Source organism: Rhinopithecus bieti, unplaced genomic scaffold (assembly GCF_001698545.2).
Source record: "Rhinopithecus bieti isolate Rb0 unplaced genomic scaffold, ASM169854v2 scaffold_33650, whole genome shotgun sequence".
Classification (NCBI taxonomy): domain Eukaryota; kingdom Metazoa; phylum Chordata; class Mammalia; order Primates; family Cercopithecidae; genus Rhinopithecus; species Rhinopithecus bieti.
In genome coordinates this window covers 1,147,192-1,167,841 of record NW_016814816.1, presented here as the reverse complement: position 1 = coordinate 1,167,841, position 20,650 = coordinate 1,147,192, and the positions used below count along the sequence as shown (strand labels likewise).

The 20,650-nt window shown below is 42.6% G+C and overlaps 1 protein-coding gene across 1 annotated transcript in view; it reads right to left on the bottom strand.

Annotated features, from left to right (window-relative positions):
• Positions 1-16,432: 16,432 nt before the first annotated feature.
• LINC03122 (long intergenic non-protein coding RNA 3122) overlaps positions 16,433-20,650 on the bottom strand; it is a 28,610-nt gene continuing 24,392 nt past the window's right edge. The window contains exon 3 of the mRNA XM_017852393.1: positions 16,433-16,600. Within this exon, the coding sequence (XP_017707882.1) occupies positions 16,433-16,600 (168 nt within the window). The remainder of the gene's footprint in view (positions 16,601-20,650) is intronic.

The window sequence follows — 20,650 nt, the reverse complement described above, 5'->3', positions numbered from 1 at the left end:
AGTAAACAGTGAAACATAAGACTGCTGCAGAGGATATTTAAAGATTGTAACTCAGGAAGTCTCAGGGTGTACCTAAGCTTCCGCCCTATGGCAGACGTTTTAGCTTAGACCTAATCTGAAGGTACTCTTCTCAACAAAAGCAACTGATTTTCAAATCTTGTTTTAATTATTGGAGTATCGACACAGAACAATGTAAGATACAGATGCAGCTGATCAGACCATAGAACACTGAAATTACTGCAAGGAAGAACAAATATGCTGCCAGATACCAACACAGAGAAGCCATTCCCAATATTTTAACCAACTGATGATACATTTTAGCCTAGGAGTAACCTCATTTAAAGATGATTTTAAAGGTAATAAAGTGAACTTTAATAATAACTTAAGCAAAAAATGGAAAATACACAGATAGGATGAAGATGCAAGAACTATTTATTCAGGATGTTCCAGTTCATGGGTACTGTTGGTGTTCACAGGGAAGAAAGACAGAATGCTAGAACATCATTCAAATTACAACACCTGTCACACCCAGACTCCCCAGTTCACAGAGAACTGGAAAGTGATCTTGTCATCTCCTCTTCCTCCTCATGGCTTCTCCTTCTTAAAGTTTTCATTGCTTCCCAGCCTCTGGCCCATAACTTTCTCCCAGAGCTCCTAACGAGGCCATCTCCTAGGATGCAGGCCAACCTTCTGAGGGTCAGGCGCAATCCCTGGTCTAAGCCTAGACAGTTGGTACAAAACATGGCAACCTCTAAATCCTATACAAAGAAACACTTTGGCTGCTTACTTAAAAGGGAATTCTTAAAATGCTATACTCTGTGCTGGGAACTAATTGATTATGTGCCAAGAGCTTCAAAGACATACCATCCCAGGTATCTATTGGTGTGTAACAAACCACCCCAAAATATGGGGGTATAAAACAACAATTATTGTATTATGCTTATGACTCTGGAAGTCTGAAATTTAGTCAGGGCACAAGTAGGGACTGTTTTTCTCTGTCCCACAAAGTCTGTGGCCTCAGCTGGGGTGGCTCAAATAGCTGAAGATGGGTATTAACCACACAAAACAAAAGGCCACTGTCTGGGTCCTCTGTTCTTCTCCACGTGGTTTCTTCTAGAGCAAGTCCTTCGCTCATGTACCTGATATCTGAGCTGGGGTAGCTTGAACAGTTTGGGTCTGGCTGTCCTCACTGTGTCTCCACATGGCCTCTTCAAGTGCTTACTTTGGGATTCTTTACCAAGGTCCTGGAAACCAAGGCAGAGAACTTCAATGCTTCTTAGGACCTAGCTACAAAGACAGGCAGTATCATTTCAATGTAGGAGGAGATTACTTTCTCCTAGGCTAACCTGTGTTATCAGTTACTTAAAATTTTGGGAATGACTTCTCTGTGTAGGTCTGTGGCAGCATATTTGTTCTTGGGTGTGAATACCAGGAGGTAAAGCTTTCTGGGTAGCCATTATTGGAGAACAGCTGCTTTCTTTGGAAAATGGCTACCACACATAAATTCTCTCATTAAGCCCTCACAACAATCCTATCAGTTCGGTACTCTCTTCTCCTATTTTATTTAAAAGAACAAAGATTCTGAAAGGTTAAGCAACTTGCTTAAGTTCACACAGTCAATAAGGGTCGGAGATTAGGACCTGCGGTTATCTGTTTCCAAATCTGTGCTCTCTCTACACATTCACGCTATTATCAGTTAGTATCAAGAACCACACAAGGAAGTGACATTCAGTTTTCCATCTCCTCCAGTCCAGGAAGGACTCTTCAATTTCAGATGTGATGAAGACAATAAACAAATCTCTTGAATCTGATCACAGTCACATGATAGAATGAAAGCCATATGCACTACTGTTAATTCACTTTGATTACATACTAAAGTACTATTAATAGTAGTAATGGTAATAATAACAGATAATGTTAATTGAGTGCTAACTGTGCTTCAGACCTGGGCTGAGCACTTTATATTTATTTACTGTCTAAATTTTTAACAAGCACCTTATATGATAAGCACTAGTATTATCCATATCACAGAGAAGTAGCTTGTAGAAGTTAAATGGCTTACCCAAGGTCACACAACTAATAAGTGACAAAGTTGGGATTTGCACTCAGGGAAGTCTTGACTCTAAAACAGTTATTTTAAGATCAGTTTTATTAAGGTATAATTTGCATATAATAAAATGCATCCATTATAAGTATACAGTTTGATGAGCTTCAACTTCAGAAAAAATAAATAAATAAATAAATAAATAAATAAATAAATAAATACCTTGGCCTTGGCATGTAAAGCCTTGTCTTGGGCTTCATTTTCTTGAGAAATGCAGGCTAAGGCAGTTGGTATCAGATGGCTAGTGGGCATTAGAAGTGGCTCTAGAAATCAAATGCTCAGGGTCAAATGCTCAAGATGGAGCATTCATCAGTATGACAGGAAGAAGGAGCCCATTTCTGGTCATAAGTGGGGTGGCACAAAGAAGCCTTGCACCAGAGAGTACTGGAAGGAAGAGCAGGTGGAAGGTGGCACCTATACCAATTAAGCAGTGTGGCACAGTGATAGTTATAGGAATCAGGACTTGGTTGGCTTTTGTTAATGGCTTTATAAGCTATTCCGGTTATCTACTGCTCTGTAACAAACTACTCCAAAACTTAGGGCTCAAAACATTATATTATTTTCTCTTATGATATGGTAAGCTAACTCAGTTGAGTTGGTTGGTTCTCACTCAGGGTATCTGATGTGGTTCTAGACACATGGTAGCTGGGTCTGGAGATCACATAAGGCTTCTCTGGGCTTGAAGTTCAAGATGGCTCACTCACATAGCCAGCACTGATGCTGGCTGTCAGCTGCAAACTCATCTGGGGCTCTCACAGCATAGAGGGCTCAGGATAGTCACACTTTGAACATGGTGGCTGGTTTCCCCCAAGCAGACATTCTAAGAGGCAGGAAGTAGAAGAACTAGGGCAGCTATACTCAGAATTGGCACTATATCATTTCTACTTTGTTCTTTTCATCAAAGCAGTCACAGTGCTCAGCGTATTTAGGGGAGTGGAAGAGCAAGATTCTATCTCATAATGGGAGAGTGATAAGTACGTGTCCCATGTGGAATGAAAGATATTGTTGCACTCATCTTTGGAAAATATGATTTGTCACAAACAAGCTTATGTCTACTAACCACCAGATAATCACACCTGATTGGCAATGTCCTAGCATATCCTTAAATTCTACAGTTGCAGGATGCACTCTGCTGAAAATCAAGGCTAGAATTCACTTTTAAGGCATGCAGGATTACAAAGACAATTGAATGCATGGCCTCAACAGATGTTTTTTGCAAAGTCAAAACTCCTAATATGAAAGGAATAGGACCCTGAGACCTGGGGTAAGAACATTTGGGTAAACAAGCCTGCAAATAGTAAATTTCCGGCTTTATGAACACTCTGGACTCAAAGGAAAAAAACATCTCCCTGTTTCTAAACAGCCTGCCTTTATGCAGGAATGCAGCAAAGGCCTCAGCTGAGGCAAGTGCTTTGCAGGACAATGCTCATCCTCAAATTCTGACTTTGCCCTCTTCTCATAACCAGTAGCTGGAGTCATGTCTCAGCACAGCCTGATCCAGGAAATACAATGCCTGTTCCTTCTATACCTTGCATGACCTAGCAAACAGGCACTGGCAGAATCCAGGAAAACACATGTGGGAATACATCTTGGGAGAGTTGGATGAGGAAATCCTGAATATAAAGATGGATAGGAAGAATTAATTGGTATGCAAGTCTTCTTCCATGACTCAGAATTTAACATCCTGGCAAAAACATCTGGACCCAGTTCTAACACATTGGTAGGGTGACTCTTTGAAGCTTGAACACAATAGGCTACAGTGAATAAGGTAGAGTTGCTAGAATAAATTTGGTGGAGTATCAAGAAAGGGTCAGAAGGAGGTAGAAATGTTAAAATGGATTTATTAGTGAGATCAGAGAATTCTTCATCTGTCTGTATTCCTCAGAAAGTCCCAGAGGGTGTTCTTTTGACTAAAGCAATAAGAAATGCACTGCTGAAGAAAGTACTGGCTTCTTTTGAGAAGTGCCAATGGTGTCTGTCCCTCATAAACTGGGGTTGATAGTATGAGATGCTGCTACAACACTGGACTTCTTAGCATCATTCAGGATAACAGGATTCTGGCATGTCAGGGACCAGGCAGCAATTCTTAAGTGACAGTAGCAAAGTATAGGTATATGTGATTACTATAATGGACAAGAAGATTGGAAGATGCCTCAGCTCTCAGGCACCTGTGACAGTGGCTAAAAGACCAAGGTATTCCTACTGGTGAGACAGATGAATGGCCAACCAGAGTGGTATTTGACTTGTAGAATTAGAAAAAAATTAAAAGGAGAGCTGCCACAAGCACACTTCAAAGTGGATCCAATGGACCCATGAACTCAACCTGAGGTTATTTCCCCAATGTCCAAGAGCATAATTTGGATGGATAAACAAAGTAGCAGCAGAATCCCCCCACAGGTTCCCTAGCCTATTGAGTAAAAGCCATTAGGGTAGGAAGGGACAAGTGGAAGTCTCTGAAACTATCCAGCACAACCCCACCAGCCAGGAGACTGTACCCAAGTCAGCACTATTTCAAAAGAAAATTAGTGCCACCAGCAAAGAGAATTGGTACCACCACTTCCACTGGATGATGTTCTCCAACATCTCTATATATAATTCACCTGAATGGTGCTTGGAAAAATAAACTGACAGATCATGGTGGATGACAGTGGACTACCCTAAACTTAATCAAATGGTAGCTCCAATCTCAGCTGCTGAGCCAGATGGGATATCTTTACTAAACAGACCAACAGAGCTTCTGGCACTCAGTATGTTGCTATTGATCTGGTGAATATGTTCTTTTCAATCCTCATCAATAAATGGGATCTAAAGCAGGTCTCCTCTAAGTGAGAAGGACATCAGTACACATTGATAGTCTTGCCTAAGGCTATGTGAAGCCTCTTGCGCAATGTCACAAAATAGTCTGCAGAGATCTTAATTGTCTTAATATTCCAGAGGCATATGGACTATACTGGCACACTGTCTTGATGGCATTATGCAGATTTAACCTGCTAAACAGAAGTACCAACTTGAGTGTCAGGGGTGAGAATGAAACCCCACAAAGATTCCCCAACCTGCCCATCAGTGACATTTTTAGGAATCCAATAATTTGAGGCACGCTGGCACAGAGTCTTTGAGGTAAAGCACAAGATGTTAGATCTTGTACCTTATTCTGGCTTTCTATTGCTACATAACGAACCACCCCAAAACTTACTGATGTAAAACACCACAATACGGCTAAACCGATGGATTCTGTGGGTCAGGAATTTGGACAGAGAACAGCAGGAATGTCTTGTCTCTACTTTTAGATTTCTGCCAGCTTTGCTAAACTGGGCATCCATAATAGAATTCAGCTGTAATCCCTTAAAGCATCCATTTATGTGAAATGAACTAATTTCTCTCCTAGGTATTTAGAATGACATAGTGATGTGCCATACTTGGTAGAACTGAGAAGATAGTCATTCAAACCATTTTCTGTCTTCTGTAGCTCAGATAAAAAAAACTCTAGTTGAGAAAGGCTGGCTATAACCTAAGTTGGGAAAACTCAGGGCTGAGGGGTGACACAAACTGGGCTGAAATCTTCTGGAGTCATCTTCATTTACATTTCTAATGCCTAAGCTGTGTGACTTGAAGGCTGGGCTCATTGAGGGCCATCGAATGGAACTCCAACGTATTCCCTCTCCATGTGGCTTAGACTCTTCACAACACAGCAGTTTGCAAGTAGTTGGAAGAGGAATGATCCTACTGAACAAGAAAGAAGTGACCTGGTCTTTTATGATCTAGCCTCAGGAGTCATATAGTACAGTACTGCACTATATGTATTTTGTGTGTGTGTGTATAATATACATATATATTTTATATATACACACACAAAAGTATATACTATAGTATACTAAAGTTATATGGCATAGTAGCTTTCACCATACTCTATCAGTTGAACCAGTAAGAAGCCTAGCCAGATTCCAGGGGATATGACATAGACCCCATCTCTTGACAGAAAGCATATCAAATAATTTTGAGATGTTTTAAAGCCACTTAAAATATTTAGAAGTCAGAGATAGCAAATACTTCTCTTGAGAATATTGCTCTAACTCATTTTTTGGGTAACTTGCAAGGCTGCCAGTTTTGAATGTCAGAGTAAGATCTGCAGCAGGTCCGGGCTATGATACAAGTGGCCCTGACACTCATGCTAGATGGCCAGCAGATTTAATGGTGCTACTTATCGCAAATAAAGATGTTATGTGTATGGAGTCTCTGACAAGTTCAGAAAAGAGAGTTGCAGTACAAATCCTATGGTTCTGGAACTAGGCCTTCTTTCTCCAACAGAAAAGTACATACCATTTGAAAACTAGCTCCATCCTGAGCTCTGACAGAGATGAATCTTCTGCACATGGGACATCACGTGACCATGCAGGTAGCTCTCAACAAAGCTACCCCTGTTGAGCTGAGTATTTTCAGATCCACAATGTTGGTCACAATGTCAGGCAGGGATAGCAGTAATCCATCATACAACAAAATGGGCCAGAAGAGATCCAGAGGGTGCAAGTCAATTCCATCTGCCCTAGATTTCTGTGTTACCTACCTCTCTTGTTCAGTTCACATCTAAAGTCTTTTTTTTTTTTTTTGAGACAAAGTGTTTCTCCGTCACCCAGGCTGGAGTGCAGTGGTGCGATCTCGGCTCACTGCAATCTCCGCCTCCTGGGTTCAAGGGACTCTTGTGCCTCAACCTCATGAGTAGCTGGGATTACAGGCGCAGGCCACCATGCCCACCTAATGTTTGTTTTTTTAGTAGAGACAGGATTTTGCCATGTTGGCCAGGCTGGTCTCAAACTCCTGACCTCAGGTGATCTGCCCACTTCGGCCTCCCAAAGTGCTGGGATTACAGGCGAGCGCCACCACACCGGGCCCTAAAGTCTTGTAATTCCCTATAACCAACCAATGAGGACAAAAAACTTGAACTGAGTTCATAGATGGGCTGCCTTAACAGGCTAGTGGTAGTGAAAAATGGACTACCACCAGGCTAGAGTCCTATGGAGGGGTGGTCCTGAGGACAGAGAAAGTTACCCCTCCAGTAAGCAGAGCCGAGAACAAGCCGATGCACTTACTCATTCTCCTTGTAGGGCAGGAGAAGTGGTCTGAGTGAAGGTTGTATCTGAACCCACTGGCAGTGGCGAATGGCTTGCTGGTTGGGTCAGAAGCCTCAAAGCAGATGGAGCTATAGTACTGGACACATAGCATGTAGATTTCTCTCTCACATCAAGGCTCACCAGAGAACCTCCTCTGCAAGTGAGGCACTAAACAACAAGGTGACAGGATGTCATGAGGATATCAGCCAGCCTCTCTCCCTAGCCACTGCATGACAGAGGGAACATAGGACAGGGATAGAGGCTCTGCATGGCCCCAATGGCATTAGTGCCATCTCACCAAGACCAGTCTAGCAACTACTGTCCTGAATATGTGATTTTCACTAGAGAGACTGATGTGAAACCCTCCGTCACTCCATGTGGTACATGTCTTGAAGAAGACCAGCCAGTCACTTGGTGATAGGCTTTTTACATCAGATGCCTTCTACACTGGAAGGATCAGTGATTCATTCTTACCAGAATAGACACTTATCTGGACATGGGGTTGCCTTCCTTGCCCCAGTGACTCTGCTAGCACCACCATCAACTTACATTCCGACATGTTTGCACAGGATGTTTGAGGAGTTAGCATTCCAGGGGAAACCCTTGACCAATAGATGCCAGAAGCCAGGAAATGTTCCTCTCTTCTGTTCTTAGAGGACAGTCCTGAGATATAATCTCTATAGTTCCTTAGAGAACCAAGCAGGATGGAGGCCCACTTACCACAATAGAGACCAGTTCAGTGGAGCACCTTGATCAGCCTTCCCTCCTCTTTGATGTCTCTCAGTCTCCCATTCCTGGTGCATCTATTTCCCAAAACAATCCACGTGCATTCATGCACTTTTACCAGGCTCTGTTTTCTGGAAAACTAAGGCTAAGAAGACACTGTCTCTCTTGTGCTTACTCATAAAGCATGCTTTTTCTATAAAGTGAGAGGTCTGTGTGTTATAGTTCAAGAAATTACTCACATTGGCACCAAAGGGGTGTGTGTGTGTGTGTGCGCGCGTGTGCACACACATGTGTTTAGGTAACAAGGTTCCTGCCTAGGTACTGTGGAGGCTTTGAAAGGATTCTGCTCATGGCTGTGACACCCATCCCACTGGTCTTCATGTAGGTTGTGCAGGTGCTGCCCTGTCCAAGTGGGCTTGGCCGAAGAGTGAGTGAGGGCTTCATTCACCAAGCAGAGCACTCTAGCACAAGCTGCATGTACACAGAGGAAGGGTGTCTGTTCCTAATTTATAAAAGGAACTGTCAGCTCGCTAAGCCCTGTGCCCTAGAGGCACTTCCACCCAACGTGGGTGTATTTTCTTTTCTTTTCTTTTCTTTTCTTTCCTTTTCTTTTCTTTTTTAATTATTTTAAGTTCTGGGATGCATGTACAGGATATGCAGGATTGTTACATATGTAAAACTGTGCCATGGTGGTTTGCTACACCCATCAACCCATCACCTAGGTATTAAGCCCAGTATGCATTAGCTATTTATTCTGATGCTCTCCCTCCCCCTGCCCCCACCCCACAGGCCCCAGTATGTGTTGTTGCCCTGCCTGTGTCTATTTGTTCACATTGTTCAGCTCCCACATGTAAATGAGAACCTACAGTGCTTGGTTTTCTGTTCCTGTGTTAGTTTGCTGAGGATAATGGCTTCAGCTCAATCCATGTCCCTGCAGAAGACATAATCTCATTCCTTTTTATGGCTGCCTAGTATTCCATGGTGTATATGTACTACATTTTCTTTTTCCAGTCTATCATTGATGGGCATTTGGGTTGATTCCATGCCTTTGCTATTGTGAGTAGTGCTGCAATTAACATATGCATGCATGTATCTTTATAATAGAATGATTTATATTCCTTTGAGAATGAGTTCATGTCCTTTGTAGTGACATTGATGAAGCTGGCAACCATCATTCTGAGCAAACTATCGCAAGGACAGAAAACCAAACACTGCATGTTCTCACTCATAGGTGGGAGCTGAACAATGAGATCACTTGGACACAGGGCAGGGAACATCACACACTGGGGCCTGTCATGGGGTGGGGGATGGGGAAAGGATAGCACTAGGAGAAATACCTAATGTAAATGACGAGTTAATGGGTGCAGCAAACCAACGCGGTACATGGATATATATGTAACAAACAAAACGTGCACATGTCCCTAGAACTTAAAGTGTAATAATAATAATAAAAGAATGATTTATATTCCTTTGTGTATATACCCAGTAATGGGATTGCTGGGTCAGATGGTATTTCTAGTTCCAGGTCTTTGAGGAATCGCCACACCGCCTTCCAGGATGGTTGAACTAATTTACATTCCCACCAACAATGTAAAAGTGTTCTTATTTCTCCACAGCCTCACCAGCATCTGCTGTTTCTTGACTTTTTAGTAATCATCATTCTGACTGGCATGAGATGGTATCTCACTATGGTTTTGATTTGCATTTCTCTGGTGATTAGTGATGTTGAGCTTTTTTTCATATGTTTGTTGGCCAAATAATGTCTTCCTTTGAGAAGTGTCTGTTCGTGTCCTTGGCTCACTTTTTAATGGGGCTGTTTGCTTTTCTCTTGTAAATTTGCTTACGTTCCTTGTAAATTCTGAATATTAGAACTTTGTCAAATTGGTAGACTGCAAAACTTTTCTCCCATTCTGTAGGTTGTCTGTTCACTCTGATGATAGTCTCTTTTGCTGTGCAGAAGCTCTTTAGTTTAGTTAGGTCCCATTTGTCATATTTTGCTTTTGTTGCAATTGTTTTTGACATTTTTGTCATGAAATCTTTGCCCGTGCCTATATCCTGAATGGTGTTGCCTAGATTTTCTTCTAGGGTTCTTACATTTTTGGGTTTTACATTTAAATTATAATTCACTTGGAGTTAATTTTTGTATAAGATGTAAGGAAGGGGTCCAGTTTCAATTTTCTGCATGTGGCTAGCCATTTCTCCCAGCACCATTTATTAAATAGGGAATCCTTTCCCCATTGGTTGTTTTTGTCAGGTTTGCCAAACATCAGATGGCTGTAGATGTGTGGTCTTATTTCTAAGTTCTCTATTCTGTTCCATTGGTTTATGTGTCTGTTTTTGTACCAGTACCATGCTGTTTTAGTTACTGTAGCCTTGTAGGATAGTTTGCAGTTGGGTAGCATGATGCCTCCAACTTTGTGCTTTTTGGTTAGGATTGTCTTGGCTATTCAGGCTTTTTTGTTGTTGTTCTATATGAAATTTAAAACAGTTTTGTTCTAATTCTGTGAAGAATGTCAATGGTAATTTAATGGTAATAGCATTGAATCTATAAAATACTTTGGGCAGCATGGTCATTTTCACAATATTGATACTTCCTATCCATGAGCATGGAATGTTTTTCCATTTGTTTGTGTCCTCTCTGATTTCCTTGAGTAGTGGTTTGTAGTCCTCCTTGAAGAGGTCCTTCACTTCCCTTGTTAGCTCTATTCCTAGGTATTTTATTTTCTTTGTAGCAACTGTGAATGGGAGTTCACTCATGATTTGGCTCACTGCTTGTCTGTTGTTAGTGTATCGGAATGCTTGTGATTTTTGCCATTGATTTTGTATCCTGAGACTTTGCCAAAGTTGCTTATCAGCTTAAGAAGCTTTTGGACTGAGACAATGGGGTTTTCTAGATACAGGATCATGTCATTTGCAAACTGAGACAATTTGACTTTCTCTCTTCCTATTTGAATACCCTTTATTTCCTTCTCTTGCCTGACTGAGGGCACATTTTCTAATCACCAGAAAATCCTCCTATGGGCATCAAAGGCCCAGAATCCACCTACACTCCCATCTCTGCTACTCACATCTTGACGCCCCTACATTTGGTTCAAAGTTAAGAGCATTTTCTGAATTAATTAAAAACTCAGAACATAGCTCAGGTCCAGAGCTAGGGAGAAAACCATATGGTTTTTTGGTTGAAAGAAACCTTAGATATTATTTAAGGTTGGCCTAACCCTTTCATTTGACAGATAAGGAAACCGTCTACAGAGCCTCTTCTGTATTGCCTCCTACTCTCACCAGTCCAGATGCCAGGCTCCACCCAGGGCACCACTCAGCAGTATGTGTGACCCAGTTCAGTTTCAGTGAAGAACTATTATAATTGACTAAATGACTCCTTTCCTAACAGCAACTTTATAAAGATGAGTAAAATGAGAAAATGAAGCACCAACCAACATTTTGCAAACTTACATTATACACTTTTCACTTGTACATGATGCTTTCGGAAGAGTTTCTGTTTTCTACGAACACTAGGCAATCTCTTTTGACTTTGGTCACTAGGCACCTGTGAAATTGAGGACATCTTGTTGCGTTCATATTATTTCAATGTACATTGAATACCAGGCCAGAAAAAAAGAAAGAAGAAAAGAATGGAAGGAAAAGAGATTTGTTGAATGGCCTCTTGATTGTTGTGTTTTCAACAAGTCATGGACATTATATTGGGGACTTTCGACTCACTGGTGATACAGCTTTCGGTGTGTTCTGTTGTCATTAGAAATTGACCATATTTCACTCAGAAATGAAAGAAGAGACTGACAAAAAATCTTGTTATAAAGCCCCTGGCTAAGGGGAAGGCAAGAAAGAAATACAGGTAAGCTAGTTTCCAAGAAATGAAATAAAGAGCATGAGAGATCATGCTGTGGCCCAGGCTTAAAGAATTCTTGAATTCCCATCTGAGTTCTGTCAGTTACCTCGATGTTTCATGTTGGTTTTTCCTCACTATTTTACCCAGGTGACTGCTCCTTACCCTACATAGGTTAGGGGATTAATTGATGATGGTGACATGCTTGGCATCCTCCATGCAAGGGAAGAGGCTGCCCCATCCCCTATTTTGGCCCAGAGCAGATAGCTGAACTGGAGTATGCTTTAGTCATGACTCTCCATGGTGTATATTTCGGAAACTAAGGACCCACCTGCTGACCTAGGCCTTAAAAACCTCACAACTCCAGTCTCCATTCTGTCTGATCCCAAGGAAGATAAGACAAAAAAGCCACTACACCCCTGCCCCCATCTGCTGCTGACCATTGCTGGGGATCTGCACTCTTCATTCTGCCTGGAGTGAGTGGGAAGTGACCCTGGAGGAGTACGGTTTGAAGCATGGATGAGATTTCTGCAGATCTTCATCTGGGCAGTGGAGAGGGTGTTCCAAAATGTGAGAGACTCATTTCGGCAGTTAGAGAGGGTGATCCCATTCTCTCTGCTCAAAGTAGCAGGAAGGGAATGAGGATGGCCCTTTTATGCAATACTGGATAGTGATTCAGAGCCTGCATGGAGGAATCCCACTTCCTGGTCAGAGTCCAGGTCTGCTGTTTATCAACTCTGTGATTTGAGACAAGTACCTTAACATCTCTGTATCTCAGTTTCCTTATGTGGGAACTGGAGACAGGCTTGCTACATGAAGCCCAGTTCAGAACACTTTACTCATATTTCTCCAATTAATCCTCACAAACGTCCCAATAGGTAGACACTATTATCATCCCCATTTACAGATGAGAAAACTGAGTCACATAGCTGGGAAATGGCAGAGGCAGCATTCAGATCTAAGCAGCCTGGCTCCATTATCAATGTTCTTAGCTGCTCAGTAGTTTGGGGAATAATGTCACTTTCTTCATAGGGTTGTTGTGAGAATTAAATGAGTTAATCATGTTGTGTGCCTACCATAAACACTGCCTCCCCCAACTGCTTACTCTAAGCAAGTGCTCACTAGATGCACGCTACCTCTTGTTAAGCTATCATGTGGGGCTGGTGACAAAGACACTGAAGTGAAAGAGAGCATGGGAATAAAGATGGGACAGCAGGAAGCAGTGAGGTACATCGGAGATGACTTGGGTCTTCCTTTCCGTGGCAGTCCCCTCTTCTCTTCAAGCAGCAAGGATGATAATATTGGGGTCTAAAAGTACACAGTTTTATCTCTGAATAAAATTCCATGAAGAAATTTTGCTCTCAGTTTGCATCAGGTGATCTGTGATCCCATCCCCACACGTTTGAAGCTCTGAGCACAGGCAAAAAAATCAAATTACTCAGGCCATCTTGCCCCAACAGGCTCTTCCTTTCTGTTTCAGCTTCCTAAGAAATACCCCTTTTCTCCCGGGGACTGACATTCTGCTCACTGTGTTTGCTGCACAGCCCCCATGGCCAGACCCATTTTTTGCCCTGCTTTGCCCCTTTCTATGCACCAGGAGGCTGACTCTAGGAATCTCCTGCCAGCTGGCTTCCCATAGGGCTTGGTCAGCAGAAGGCACCAGCAGAAAATGCAGGAGGAAAGAGGTCAGGGCACTTCTTCCCGGCCTCACTGGTGTCTGACAAAGTCTGCGATGCTTTGCTGTTGCAGCTCCCATGGAATGAGGGGAGTTCCTTCACAACTCCTGTCCCCAGGGCTCTGGTAACTCTATTTCCTCCTCTTGTCCTTTTGGCCCTAGGAGTGATCGTGGCTTCCCAGTGTTGCTGGTGTCTGGTGTCTTGTCACCCTTGTTTGCTCCTTATCCCTTTGCACAGCACTGTAAGCCACACCTGATCCACACTCCATTTGTGCCATCTGGTTGAACTCAGGGCCCTGCCATGACCATGGCTGACACATCTACATGCCCAGGATCACTTTACCCATGAGGCCCAGAGGTGGAGCCATATATTTTCCATTAGCTATCATTGTAAAAGTTTTTCTCGTTGAAAATGTCAGATAGTACATTTTAAATATTTATTGACACTAAAATTAGAATTGATAGATGAACATGAAAAAGAAAACAAGTATCATACATATTCACAGCACACAAAGATAACCGCCATTTTACCATGTGCATTTTTTCCTATTATAAAAAATGCATATACTATTGTTTATTGGCTGAAATATTGTGAACAATTTCCTTCATCAATAAATATACTTCAAAATCTATACATTTATTTCTAATACTTCATCAAAATTCTTAATGACTACAGAGTCATATTTAGGCCTGTACCACAGTTTAATCATTCCCCTATTAGCAAGCATTTGAGTAGGTTCCAGTTTTTCCTTGTTATAAACAGTGCTGCAGTAAACATCCTTCTACAATATAAAATACTTGAAAATACAACACAATCAACTTAGTCTTCCTAAACCAAAAGCCACACATATGCAGCAGCAGCAGCAGCAGCAGCAGGGTCACTCCCTCTCAAGAGATAATAATATCTGCCTCCCCTGCCTCCCACTGATGTTGTGAGGTTCAACTGAGAAAATGTATATGTAAGTTCTTTATAAACTGTAAAGTGTATGGGGTGGTTATTATAGTATGAGCTTATTCTTTCATAACAACCCTGTAAGACAGCACCGTGGATATATCTTCAAGGCACATTGTACTGACAATTTTGCCAGACATAAAGAATTGAAAGCTTACTTTTAGGCTTTTATATATTTATTTCTCTTTAACACAACAAAGAATGGTGTATGAGAAAAGCAGCCTTCCTGTACAAGAGTAAACTACCAGCTGGCAGTGCATTCTATCTCTTCTGGTGCATGTCAGCTCATTACATCCCCTTGAGAGGACCACTGCAAACAATTGAAGGAATTTGAGTTGCCTAAAATGTCCCCGTGGCTCTGAAAGTCCCTCCTGTAATACTGGTTACCCCAACTCCTAAAGCAGATTAGTCATAATGACTACTTTCCATTCCTGTCCTAATAGTGTCTTCTAAAAAGCACTTTAGATAACTCTGCTTGATTAAAAAAAAATTGAGCAGCAGTTCCGTTTCTTTTTTAATGGGAACTTTTATGTCAAGTGTAGAAGCTGTGCTGACATCTCACATGAAACTATCCCATCACTCAGCAAGAGGTACTCCATTTTGGAAGGATTCTTGATTTACTTTCTGTGAATCTAAGTTCATGGATTTTCTACTCTTGCTAAGGCAATACTATTAAAATGTCAGAATGCAGTTTCCCAGAGCAAGAGTCTTATACAGTTTTCAATTCCTAATGAGAGGCATCAGCCAAGTTTTTAAATCTTGACTTGAATTATGCTGAATGCTATTTGTTAACTGGTGTGAAAAGGTTTCTATGTGTTAAAGTGGTAACGTTCTACCAAGGTAAATGGCGTTCTGGGGCATGATATTCTACCTGGCTGCTTGCTTTCTATCCCTATTTGACTTTTTTACAAAAATTCAGTGGATGGGACATAGCCCTACTTTACGATGTTAAGAAGCGTTTTTACTTTAAGTTGGCTCAAATTAATAAAAGACACAGGGCCAGGTGCGGTGACTCAAGCCTCAGGGCCAGGTGCGGTGACTCAAGCCTGTAATCCCAGCACTTTGGGAGGCCAAGGCGGGTGGATCATGAGGTCAGGAGATTGAGACCATCCTGACTAACACGGTGAAACCCCATCTCTATTAAAAATACAAAAATTAGCTAGGCGTAGTGGTGGGCACCTGTAATCCCAGCTACTCAGGAAGCTGAGGCAGGAGAATCATGTGAACCCAGGAGGCGGAGGTTGCAGTGAGCTGGGATCATGTCACTGCACTCCAGACTGGGCAACAGAGCAAGACTCTGTCTCAAAAAAAAGAAAAGAAAAGAAAAGAAAAGAAAAGAAAAGAAAAGAAAAGAAAAGAAAAGAAAAGAGACAAAGCCTCCTGTTGAACTGTTTTCTCAACTACTTGATCATTTGTGTCTCTTCTGGGAAGGATGGACAGGCAGAGCAAGGCCCAGTGCTCATGTTCTGAATGTAACTGGCCCTAAAGCACAAGAAGCCCAAGGGCTTGTTTTCTGTGTGAGTCAAGGAAACACCTGCTACCTCGTGAGACAAGTCTGATCCAGGGGTATTGGCAAGGAAAGGTATGCAGGCCTTGCACAGAGATACTGAAATTGCTTTTGTTTCCTTCCTTCCTAATTTTGTCTTTGTAGATGTCTCACTGTTTCCATGGGTTTATTCATTTCCATCACCACCACTACCCCCACTTTTTTTTTAACAGTTGTGTATTCAACCAGAGAAAATGAGTTTAAAAAAACAATTATGATAGTGAAAAAAAGAGCAGATTCAAAACTGCCATATGTGAGGCCCATGGGAGTCCCTGATTAATTTTCATTTTTATCATTTAGTTCTGAGATTGGCCTGTTTCAGTAAATATGAGAGCAAGTGTGGTTATGGACTTGATTTCCTTGCAACCTTAAAAACAAATGAACCAGCTTGAGTCTTTTTCTTACCATGGTGAGTTCCTGTTAGGCAAGAACTGTAACTCCATGAGCAAGTCATCCCAACACCATAGGGGCAGACCTTCGTCACATAGCAACTCCCAAAATGGGAATTTGGGTGGATTTTAGAGCACAGTCAGCTAACCTTGAGAACATCATGGTTGTAGGCAAAATTTTCTGTTCCTCTATTTGTCTTTCCGCTCCATTCTTGGGTCCATATTCCCCTACACATATTGGATGCTTGAAATACTGACTCTGAAAGAATAATCAATTAGCAAATAGTTATAAGGAGTAGGACACTCAAGGAGTCTAGTTGAAAAAAAAAAAAGGACCAGCATGATAATTATACGAAAAGTATTTGTAGAAATTCAAAAGTGGAGAAATCACTATATATTGGGAAAGATTAGGAAAAGTTACATATAGAACAGCAAGGTAAGCTGAGCCTTAAGTAGGTAGGAAGGTTGGATGAGACCCAGCAGGGTAGACAGGAGAAGCCATGGCATTTGTGGAGTATAAGTTGACAGAGGCAAGGAGGTAGGTTTGGTCAGGTGTGCTAAGGAGACAATGAGTCTGGTTAGAAAGGAGTTTTCAGGGAGTGGAAATGGCACCTAAGGGGAGCATATTGTTAGGCACTAGTTTATTGAAAGAAAGCCTCCAAGTGCGGTGGCTCCTGCCCATAATCCCAGCAATTTGGGAGGCCAAGGTGGGCAAATCACTTGAGCTCAAGAGTTTGAGACTAGCCTTGGCAACACGGCAAAACCCCATCTCTACAAAAGTACAAAAATTAGCCACACGTAGTGGCATGCACCTGTAGTTACTTAGGGGGTTGAGGCAGGAGGATCGCTTGCACCCAGGAGGTTGAGGCTGCAGTGAGCCATGATTGTGCCACTGGACTCCAGCTTGGGTGACAAAATGAGAAAGAGAAAAGGAAGGAAGGAAGGAGGGAAGGAAGGAAGGAAGGAAGGAAGGAAGGAAGGAAGGAAGGAAGGAGAGAGAGAGAAAGAGAGAGAGAAAGAAAGAAAGAAGGAAGACAGGGAGAGAGAGAGAGAAAGAGAGAGAGAGAAAAAAGAAAGCAAGCCTAGGGGATTTGGGTTTCATCCATAGACAAAAGAAAGTCATGGACATTTTTGGGCAGGAGACTGGCATGGAGGGAGATACCTCTAAAGATGACTAATCTGATGCTAATCACCAAAACCAGTGTCAGGAGGCTCCCACACAGTCCAGCTCTGAGGCCATGAAGCCTGGGAGACTGGGAACTGTCCACTGCCAAGAACTCTGGAGGTTTCCCAGGGTCCCCTTAGGAAACACCTTGCAGATAAAGCCTTCCCTTTCTCTAAAAATCTCCACATTCTAATCCCCTACTTTGCCCTTGACAGTCTGGTCGACTATGCTGTACTAAGATGTTAAGAGCAGATTATAACTTAAAGTAGGTACAAGAGAACACAAAATTGCACAGGTATGAGAAATATTAAGAAGCAGGCTCACTATGAGAAATAACTTTTCATAGAAACCTTCAGAACGTATCTGGTAACATCTAGTTTACAATAGTAAGAAACAAAAAAAACAATTCGAGTGTTCTGGGATGGGGGAAGTTTCACAAGATGTCATTTACTTCAAATTTTTCTTCAAGTGGTGTCATTTGGGTTGTGGTTGATGGCTATGACACCAAGAGAAAGCAAGTTAACTTGGATTAAGTCTCTTTTCTGCTTTCCAAATTACATAGATTTCTCAGGGTCTTTGCCCTCCCCACATCTGGACTCCAGGAATGAGTCATTTAAGGAGACACCCCAGACAGGAGTTCCTGTTCTCTGCAGTTGTTCTAATGAGCACTCTGTACTTTGACTGCCTGTCAGACAAATCAGGGAAGAAAGCAGGAGTCTCTAAAGCAGTCAAGCAAATTTCCCCAGGCTTACAGTCTCAAAGAAATTGGGCCTGGCCAAAATGATCTCAGGCATCCACTGAGGAGAAGAACTTGCTTCTAAGAACTTCTCTCCAGCCTTCCATGTTTCCTTCCATGACAGGCATCTGTGGGGTGACAATTAGGTGTGGTGGGTGGGCATTTCTGTGGGCTGGCAGCCTATTTTAACTTCCAACTGTGGGAGTGAGCTTTAACTCTGTGCTAAAATTAGGGGAATCCAGCAACTCCTGTGGTTATTTCAATCAGTTCCCACTTATTGAGTAGCAGCGGCACAGTTAAGTAATAACATGGTAACCTTGCCAAGACATAAATGAAACGCTGAGTGTTGCCCAGTTGGAGCTGAAATCACTTCAATGATCTAAGCTGAGAGCCAAACCAACAAAAGGGCTGCTGGCCTCTGGGGGTGGGGGAAACTGGGGACATGGAACAGAATCCCCAGAGCAGCTCTTTTGATGCTGGGGGCAGATTTAAGGGAGTGGGCACTGATTGGCCTGGTAATCCAAACTTCACTACAGAAATGCCAACAGGCCTAGGAATCAGAAAGGCTCAGTTTGCTCTTCCTCCAAGAGAAGGCACGTGGGCTCTGCCAGAGGAGCCCACTGCCAGACCCAGGGATCCTGGAAAGACCCTGGCCCCTGGTGCTTGAGTTCACACCGTGGCAATGAATGTAATCATGATCCAGAGAAGCAGCTCCTAAGCCACACTGTGGAGAACATTGTTCTGATTGGCTCTGCTTTGAGAAGATGGTTTTCTCTAGCTGAGAGAGACAGAGGCGCCATGCCAGCTCCCGGTTCAGATTGGCAGGTGAGGTCAACAGAAGATCAAAAGAAGGAGAAGGGCAGAACCTTGAAGAAAGGTTCTATCCAGGATTCTTAGGGCACCAAAGGGCCACCAGGCCCTAAGTCATCCCCCTTGGGTTGGGGTTAGAGCTGGGGGAGGGACCTGCAGTGACGGAGGCCACTGATAACTGCAGACTGAGCACTCAAGTTTTCAGTTCATGCAGGACTCTTTAGCTCCCCTTACCTGCTCTTCTGACAGTCTTAGCCATTTTACTCTGATGGTTAAGTGGACCTGAGTTCAAATCCAGTGTGCACTCCAGGAGTCAGGGCCTACAGAAGGCCAGGAATGTCAGGAGACAGGATTGTTGGTGGCTGTCTCAGAAGTCTGCCTGCCACACATGATGATCATTTAGCCCAGGGGTGGCCAAACTTTTGACTCCCCTGGGCCACATTGGAAGAAGAATTGTCTTGAGCCACACATAAAATACACTAACACTAATGAAAGCTGATAAGCTAATAAAAAAAATCACAGAAAAATCTCATTATGTTTTAAGAAAGTTTATGAATTTGTATTGGGCCACATTCAAAGTTGTCTGGGGCTGCCTGCAGGCTGTGGGCCATAGCTTGGCCAAGCTTGATTCAGCCTGAGAACCGAGTGAGCACCAGAGGAGAGGGAAGAAGGAAACCCGTCCATGGCACTACCTGTTTTACAGTGGCTGTCAACTCTGGCTGCATTTCAGAATTACTTAGGAGCTTTTTAAAAATACCTATACCTGGGCCCCACACCACATATTCTAATTTCACTGGTCTCAAGTGGGTGCTAGGCTTCCTCCCCATGTGATTCCAATGAGCAGCAAGCCGGGCAAACACCGATTTCATCTCTCTAGCAAAGTTTAGATAAGGAAGGGGATTTAAGCTTTGACTAACACAAAGGATGAGCATAAACTCTGAGGGGTTTCCAGGTGGGAAGGCATGTTAAAGGTCACCAGACAGATCCTGTTCCTCCCGACCTGAGAACACCATCCCCGACACCATCACCTCCACACCACCCCCGACAAGGAGAGACACCTTGACCTCTGCACCCCCTTCTTCCCCATGCACACTCGAGGCCAGGCAGTTCACAGTGGGACACAGCTGACTGCTCAAAGGTTACCTTATGTTGAGCTGATTTCAATGATCTCTTCTATTTTTATTCCTATCCTTTGAGTTTTATTAGAAAGACATAAAGAAAATTCCACATGATGTTGTTTTAAAAAAAAATCTGAGCACCAGCTGTGTTCCTGGATTGAAGGTTTGGCCTTGTTGTACTTTCAAATAACGAGGATGCCTGCCCAAGTCAGAGGGACAGGTCTCAGCAGCTGTGAAGCTCATCTCCTCTCTCTGCCCCTGGAAACTCACCTGCCATGTGTCCTAGCCTGTCCATACCACAGCATCTCTCATCTTCTAACAGTACCAGGGGATTAAGAGCTTAATGGGTTTCCTTGACTTTTGTTACAACAATTACCTTCACTGCCTTACACTAAAATTGAGGCTATACAAAAAAAAAGCCACTTTTAGATCATTAATTAAGTAATGTTTTCATTTTATAATTTTTTTTTTTTTTTTTTT